The 7,612-nt window shown below is 50.5% G+C and overlaps 1 protein-coding gene across 2 annotated transcripts; it reads right to left on the bottom strand.

Moving 5' to 3' along the window:
* Positions 1 to 156: 156 nt before the first annotated feature.
* Positions 157 to 4,470, bottom strand: Coasy (Coenzyme A synthase). 2 transcript variants are annotated; one of them, XM_020165133.2, is made up of 10 exons: positions 4,330 to 4,470; positions 3,305 to 4,026; positions 2,236 to 2,450; positions 1,894 to 2,025; positions 1,569 to 1,758; positions 1,421 to 1,485; positions 1,153 to 1,237; positions 888 to 985; positions 637 to 783; positions 157 to 539 (listed from the first exon to the last, which is right to left on the bottom strand). In XM_020165133.2, exons 2-10 carry the CDS (start codon positions 4,002 to 4,004, stop codon positions 477 to 479), a joined length of 1,695 nt encoding a protein of 564 aa, XP_020020722.2. In that variant the 5' UTR covers positions 4,005 to 4,026; positions 4,330 to 4,470; the 3' UTR covers positions 157 to 476. The 2 variants fall into 2 exon arrangements, with proteins under 2 accessions (XP_020020722.2, XP_020020721.2); XM_020165132.2 differs by having other exon boundaries at positions 3,305 to 4,015; positions 4,330 to 4,438.
* Between the last annotated feature and the right edge of the window lie 3,142 nt (positions 4,471 to 7,612).

Here is a 7,612-nt window from a genome sequence, read left to right as displayed (position 1 = left end):
ACTTAAGCCTGGCTAGTTTCAGAGGCCATGGGCCATGCACTTAGCCATAGCACTCCCTGGCTTCTGGTTCAAGTCTGGGCCCTGAACTTGTGACATAAGAATCCAATGATACTTGGAGGCACAGGACCAGAAAGCAGACACTATTCAGGCAGCACATGGAAACACTCACTTTTAATTCTGTTACATGTTCCAGTGTTTGCCCTGACCCCAGTCAGCAGTGAGCATCAAACACCTCATGGGCAAGAATGGGATGAAACCCAGAGGGGCCTGCTTCCCCATAAGCCACGTTCTCACTGTTGGTCTAATACCGGGATGCCAGGTAGGCATCCTGCGTTTACTAGGCCCAGCCATGTCCTGCACAGCTTAGCCTGAAGCCCTCTAGGCCTGACACAGTGTGAGTATTACAGCTCCCTCTCCTCCTCTCCACTGCATCTGTCAGCTCCAGGGGCTAGTCTGACCCCACAGAGAACTTATTGTCAGGGCTGGGCTTGATGAGTCTTAGGGATGCGCTTCTGCAGAAGATTCCAGGCTTTTTCCACCTTTGGGCAGTTCAGAATGTTGGAAGGAAGAAAGGACAGAGTCAGGCAACCACTAGATATTTGCTTCCCACAACCCAGCCTTTACCTAGGCACCAACCTGGCCTTGGGTGATATGTGGCTCCCACAAAGTGCTCAGTACCACGTGGCTCTGGTCCACTAACTGCTGCCCACTCATCTGGCTTTGCAGCCTGCTTCGAGCAGCAGCTTCACTGAGGCCATCCCTCTCTACAATGCGTCGTACAGCCTGAGCACAGACAGGCATTGGTCAGGGATGATCCCAGTTCAGCCCACTGGATCAAAGCAGAATACCATCTGTGGGGGGCATGGGGTGAGGTGGGGTCCAGATACCTCAGTCTCAGGGATGACAACGGTCCACACCTCATGTACCATGTTCTGCCAGCCGGCTTCAAGCAACATGGCGGCATCAATCACACACACATTCTTTCCTGCGGGGAGACCCCAATCACAGCCAGTAGTACCCTGACACTTTACCAGTCAGAAAGCCCACAAAACAACCCCAGGTAGAGTGAACAGTCCAGCCCGGGGAAGGGAAGCTCCCAGGAGGGAATCTGCTTAACTCTCCCCCTTTGCTCCCATCATGCCTCCCACTCACCCTTAGCCACAGCGAGATCCAGCTCCTCTCGGGCCAGCTTTGCGATAACTGGCCACATAATGTCTGTGAGTATCTTCAGCTGCTTCTGGGGAAGAGCATAGAGGGAGGGGGCAAAGGTTACCCTTCTTGAAAGATGGAGCCAGCCTGGAAGGTGGGAGTCATGAATAGTTGAGCAGACACTGGCATTCTGAACTGGACCAGGGAGGTCCACTGGATCCCAACCCATGGATCTAGTGGCTGAGAAGCCCTTGGAGAAGTGTGTGTTTACCTTGTTCCCAAACACCCGGCTGCCGAGGATCTTCCTGTTGATGATGCCATCTTTATGGAGAATATCTGGGCAACAGAAAAGGAGGATTAAGCAAAGAGACCAGGTCATCTCCTCACCTCAGGCCACTCCAGCCCTCCTCAGTTATTACCTGTTCCAAAGGCCTCCACTACAGGCTGGTAGGCAGGGCCACCTGGGGCATAGGCCCGATGGCCCAGGTGGTCACTGTCGATGACAAATGCCCCCAGGCCCTTCAGCCGCTGAGCTACTGAGCTCTTCCCAGAGCCACTGATGCCGGTCAGCCCAAGCACGTAGAGACCTGAGGGGAGTTCTGGCCTCTTCTGGGGGTAGATGAATGGGAACCCCAGAGTTATAGGGTCCCTCAAGCTCATGCTTGGGGCTGAACCCCTCAGTTTCTACTCTCCAGCATTTCCCACACACCCAAGGAAGAAAGGAAGGAGGGAGGAAAGCCTTACATTTGGAGGCCGAAGCAGGTTCCCCAGGATTCGTTGGCGGAAGGTGGAGGAGCTGACTTTATCCTCTTCGTTCTCCTTGTGGTTTTCATCCTTCAGTAGCTGGATCTGGTACAAGGCAAGCTCCTCCAGGCTCTGAGATAAAGAGGGAAAGGTGAAAAGAGATAGAAGGACAGATTCTGACTCCTAACCTGCCCTTTATCCTTTCCTACCTATCCCAGGCTCCATTTCCAACTCAGCGGGCAAACTCAGAATCAGTTACTTTGGCTTCTTCCTACCACACTGAGAACCTCCATACTTTCAAGAGCCTCCCACAATGACTTCCCCCTCCCCCTCAGGAGTTACATTCTCAAGGCGGAAGCGGTTGACGGCCATCCCCCCACGATAGGTCTCCTCGCTGACCACCAGGAACTCCAGGGAGGGGTCAGAGCCAGCCGGCCCATAGGGGTCCAGTAGGGGAATGATATCAAAAGCCAAAGAGGGCTTGATGTCCACCAGGAACTCACTCAGATGTTCCACGCGTTCTGTATAAGGTTGGAGCAGTTCAGGGAGCAACTTGCCTGAGGAAGGAGCCCAGAAGAACAGTGAGATCTTTTTATTGGGGAGGAAGTATGGGCCAGTTTAGGAAGGAGTGTTCCTAAGCACTCTATCTCCAGAGGAGAATAGTATGAAGGGTTAAACTGGGGAGGTCTGTGGTAATGGGGAAGAAGGGGTATAATAGGGAGGAAACAGGCAAATATGTCACTGCAAGAACTGGCATGTGTCCAGAGAACAAGCCACCAAGAAATTATTCCAGAGCCAGGTGCCCATGGCTCAGACCTGTAATCCTAGCTACTCAGGAGGATCACTATTTGAAGCCAGCCCAGGCAAATAGTTCCTGAGACCCAATCTCAAAAAAACCCACCACAAAAAAGGGCTTGGTGGAGTGGCTCAAGGTATAGGCCCTGAGTTCAGGCCCCAGTACCACAAAAAAAAAAAAAAAAAAAAAAGAGAAAAGAAATTTCTCCAGAGAGAACTAGTAATAACAGTGGGTATCAGAGAATTCCAAGAACCACACCATCCTTGAGTCCCCTCTTACTGTTTGTGGCACTACTGCCTATAACTTGCTCATCCATTTATTCCCAGTGTTCAAACTTCAGTTGTGAAGTGCATACAACTTTCAGTTGGTTCCACATTTAAGGAATTCTGACTGACCTGAGCATAACTGAGCGGACCACGTGCTGAGGAACCTGAATTTACTTTTAACAAAATTTCCTTAGCACCAACTGAGTGGCAGGCACTGTGACATTTGAGAAGGGTGGGGAACAATAGATGATACTATCCTTCCTTGATCTTGGCATAAGGCGGTGGGGGGAGGCAAGGAAACCTGGGAAGGGGTCCTGCACTGCCCTAATCAAGGGTTCCATTCACTCACTCTTCAACAGATCTTTGTCTGCTACTCCCACCACAAGCTGCTCTTGGGCCAGGACACATGCAACACTGAGCAACACCTTGTGGGCATTGTGCAGGCGGTCAAACGTGCCACCCACAGCCCCACGGTGGTAGCCACGCACAGGCTGCTTTGGAGACCGGGCTACCGGGGAAGCTGGTCTGATGGTGGAGGGTAAAGGGGCATCCAGGGGCTCCACGGGCTGCTCTCCAGTCCCATAATCAGGGTATAGCAGTACTGAAGACAGGTGCGGACAACAGCTGTAACAGCTGGTGGCATATCGCTCTAGTTGCTGTTTAACGGGATTGTACTGGCTTCCATCCAAGGTCTGGAAATCCGTCAGCACTACTTCTGGCGGGTGGGCCAGATTCTGCACTGAAGTGGGCAGAGGAGGCAGAAAGGCGCTCTTGGCTTGGATATTAGTCAGCAGCATTCTGATGTCCAGGTGCCTATGCAGATCAGCGCCAGCATACAGGTGCGTGATGAAATCCAGAACCTCAGACGTGGCCTGCACGGGGCTGGACTGGGGCTGTGCCGGACCCTCCAGGCTCATGCCTGGCTGCAGGTGTACATAGAGTGTACGATTTACCAAGCGGGCCGCCGAGGTCAGGATGGGAGCCAGGCGAGGTGCCAGGGAGGCCAGAGGCGTAGTCAGCACCAGGAGGCCCGACCGGAATACAGCCATGGTGCCCAGGCCTGCAGACAGTCTGGGAGAGGGGAGACGAAGCGAGAGTGTCTGTGGGGCTTGCAGCAGAGGCTGAGGCCTGCATGGGACTTTGGACCCAGGAGAAAGGAACTTTGGGCCGGGGGTGGGGGGGGGAGGGCAGACAGCTCAGTGACTTCGCTACAGTAAGCCAAAATCCTAGTAATGGAGAACTGTACAGGAACCCCTGAGTCATAGGACTGCGGATCGGATAATCACGGGCTCCCTTGCTACACCGGGGTCTTCACAGAATCGAAGTAGGGGACTAACGAGGGAAGCTCAGGCTCAGGCTGGTTGTTCTACTCACTGAAACCTCTGGGCTTTAGTTCCATATACACCGCCGCGGAGGCAGCCCAAACTGCGGCCCGGAAGCACTACCTCAAGAACCACAACTTCCGGTTACGGAACGCAGAGAGGTCAAACATCTGAACTTCCATACAGAAGGAACTCTCGCGAGACTCCTCGTTGGGCGGGGTTGAACGCGGAGTCTCTGGGAAGGGTAAAATCTTAGTTCCAGTTGCGGTGCAAGGCAGACTTAAAAACCCGTTTCGCGTATTTCAAGCCTGGAAAGGAGAAATTTCTTTTATCCAGATTACCCAAGAGCCAGTGACAAAGCCAGAATTAGCACCCAGCTTTCCTTTTATTTTTTTTTGCGATACTGAGGCTTGAACGCAGGGCCTACACCTGAGCCACTCCACCAGCCCTTTTTTGTTTTGTTTTTTTTTTTTTTGGTGGGACTGGGGTTTGAACTCAGGGCTTTGCACTTGCAAAGCAGGCACTCTACCACTTGAGCCACACCTCCAGGCCAACCAGCCCTTTTTTGTGATGGGTTTTTTCGAGACGGGGTCTCATGCACTATTTGCCCAGGCTGGCTGTGAGCCACCCGCGCCGGGCCGGCTTTTCTTCTTCACGCCGCGCATAGAGGTAGGAATCACAGGGTGTGTTTGCTCTAGAGCCGGTGTTCCCATTCCCATCCTGGTGCGCTCCCAGCCCGAGGACTGTCATTTGGGAGGTTACTGGACAGCTCTACCCACGTACCTGTTTCACAGTTGGAAAAATTGGGGCCCTAAAAGTTCCAGGGGCAGTAGGGACCGGTCTCGTGGTTTCCATGGATGCTCTCCACAGCTCGCAGCTTCCGTGCGCCATCGTGCAAATGAGCAAGAGCGTATGCTGCCAGGGTCTCTGGCCAGGAAATGGCGGGAGATCCAGTGGTAAGGATTTACAGCGAAGTCAATGAGGGCTGAAGAGGCTAGACCTGGTAGTAGCGATGTGAAAGGGAAGCCAGCATTTCAGATAAAACATACACGGAGATCTCAAAAGGGAGAAAGCCTAATCTTCACGATTCCCATAATGTGCTGTGGTTTATTTTCCTGAACTAGAACAATGCACACTTTGACACTTAATTGTTTTGTGTGTATGCCCGCGCGCGCCTGCTGGAGATCTGTGATCTCACCCAGCCTTCACCACTGAACTACACCCCAGGTCCAGTCTGTTGTAGTCTTAGGAAGGGCCTTTAGGCCTCAGACTCACAGATCTGCTTTGGATCAAAGAGTTGTAAAGGACCAGGATTCTTGCAAGAAGACATTTTCAGTTGGATTTTAAGAGAGGACTTGATGTGAAGAAGCAAAAAGCAAAGTCTGTCGGGATGTCCCAAAACGTCTGGATAGTCTCATTTGTCACACAGAGTTTCTCTTATTCTCAGTAAATGTGTATTTAGTGCCGGTGAACAGAAATAAAGCCTCTGCCTTCCTGGAACTTAGATTCTGTGTGTCTTGGGATGGGATGGTGAATAAACAATGGACAAATCTATAATACATCCACTGATGATGAGAGCAATGAAGAAAAATAAAGCAAAGTAAGGGAGGAGAGGGAATGCTGTTTTATAGGTTGGTTCAGGAAAACAGCAAAGACCTAAAGAAATAGAATCAGAGATCAAGGAAAAGTGAACCAGACAGAGTACAGCACTTGAGGCAGGAGGCCAGGAAGGCTGATGATGAACCATGGTGGAAGATGAGGTCAGGAAAGAAGCAGGGGCCTGATCACAAAAGGTCTTGGAGATCTTGGGGGAAAAACCTTGGGTTTTACTGAGATGGGAAGTTCCAGAAGGTGTGCCCCCACGCTCAGTGCTCTGTGCTGGGGATCAAACCCAGAGTCTCATGCAGCAAGTGCTCTACCACTGAGCCCCAGGCCAGCCCAGCCCAGCCTAGCTCAAAGTGTTTGAGCAGAGATTTGTTTTCTTTTTCGTTTTTTTGTTTGCTTTGTTTTCAGAGAATCTGGTTGTGTAGCCCAGACTGGCCTCAGCCTCAGCCTCCTAGGTGCTGAGATTACAGACATGCACCACTATTACATCTGGCCACTTTCTTTCTTTCTTTCTTTCTTTTTTTTTTTTTTTATGGTACTGGACCTTGAACTGGACCTTCACCTTGAGCCACTCCATCAGCCCTATTTGTGTGAATGATTTTTTGAGATAGGGTCTTGCAGAACTATTTGCCCAGGCTGGCTTTGAACCTCGATCCTCCTGATTTCTGCCTCCTGAGTAGCTAGGATCACAGGTGTGAGCCACCAGCGCCCAGCTCATTTTTAGAAAACCGACTGGAGGTGTGGTACAAGTAGTAGAGCACCTGCTTTGTAAGTGCAAAGCCCTAAATTCAAACCCCAGTCCCACCAATAAATAGATAAAATGAAAGTATTTTAGCCACATGCCGATAACTCACACCTGTAATCCTAGCTATTCAGGAGGCAAAGATCAGGAGGATCTCAGTTCAAAGCCAAACCAGGCAAATAGTTTGAGAGACCCTATCTCAAAAAAAATCTTCACAAAAAAGGGCTGATGGAGTGACTCAAGGTGAAGGCCCTGAGTTCAAGCCCCAGTATGGAAAAAAAAAAAATTCTGACTGCATATTTCCGTTGGTGAGCAAGAGTGGAATCTAGAAAACCAGTTCAGAGGCTATTGCAGTAATAGTTCAGGGAAGATAGATAATAGTGGGCAGAATAGGGTAATTTTTCAATATGCCTTGAAGACTGAAAGTAGTGTTGTCAGTATCTATCTGCTGATTATGAGAGAGAGAAGAAACAGATAGACATTGGAGTCAATCAGTAGTCCAAGGTTTTTGTACTAAGCATCCAGGCAAGTGGAGTTGTCAGACACTGAAATGGAGAAGACTGGAGAAGGAGCAAGTATCCCCCAATCAGGAATTGGAGTTTGACCTTATTAAGTTTATTAGACATCAAGTGGAGATGTTGAGTAGGCAGCTGAAGACACCAACCTGATGTTTGTAGGAGGCAATGCGTTTGAAAATACTTGAAGTTTTTTTTGGGGGGGGGTTCAGGGGACATCACCATGTAAATGAATGGTATTTGAGATCATACAATAGTATGAGATTATCACTTGTATGAATGTTTGGAAGAGAAAGGAGACAGGTCACACCCTACCCCCTGAACTGACCTTGTGAGTCCTCTCTCTCTCTCTCTCTCTCTCTCTCTCTCTCTCTCTCTCTCTCTCTCACTCACTCTCAGCAGTTGGGGTGGAGGCAGGCTCTGGGAGCAACTCCCATGCCTCAGAAATTCAGACCACCGTGGTCCTCTACTCT

Source organism: Castor canadensis, chromosome 11 (assembly GCF_047511655.1).
Source record: "Castor canadensis chromosome 11, mCasCan1.hap1v2, whole genome shotgun sequence".
Lineage (NCBI taxonomy): Eukaryota > Metazoa > Chordata > Mammalia > Rodentia > Castoridae > Castor > Castor canadensis.
This window is presented reverse-complemented; position numbering and strand designations above follow the sequence as displayed.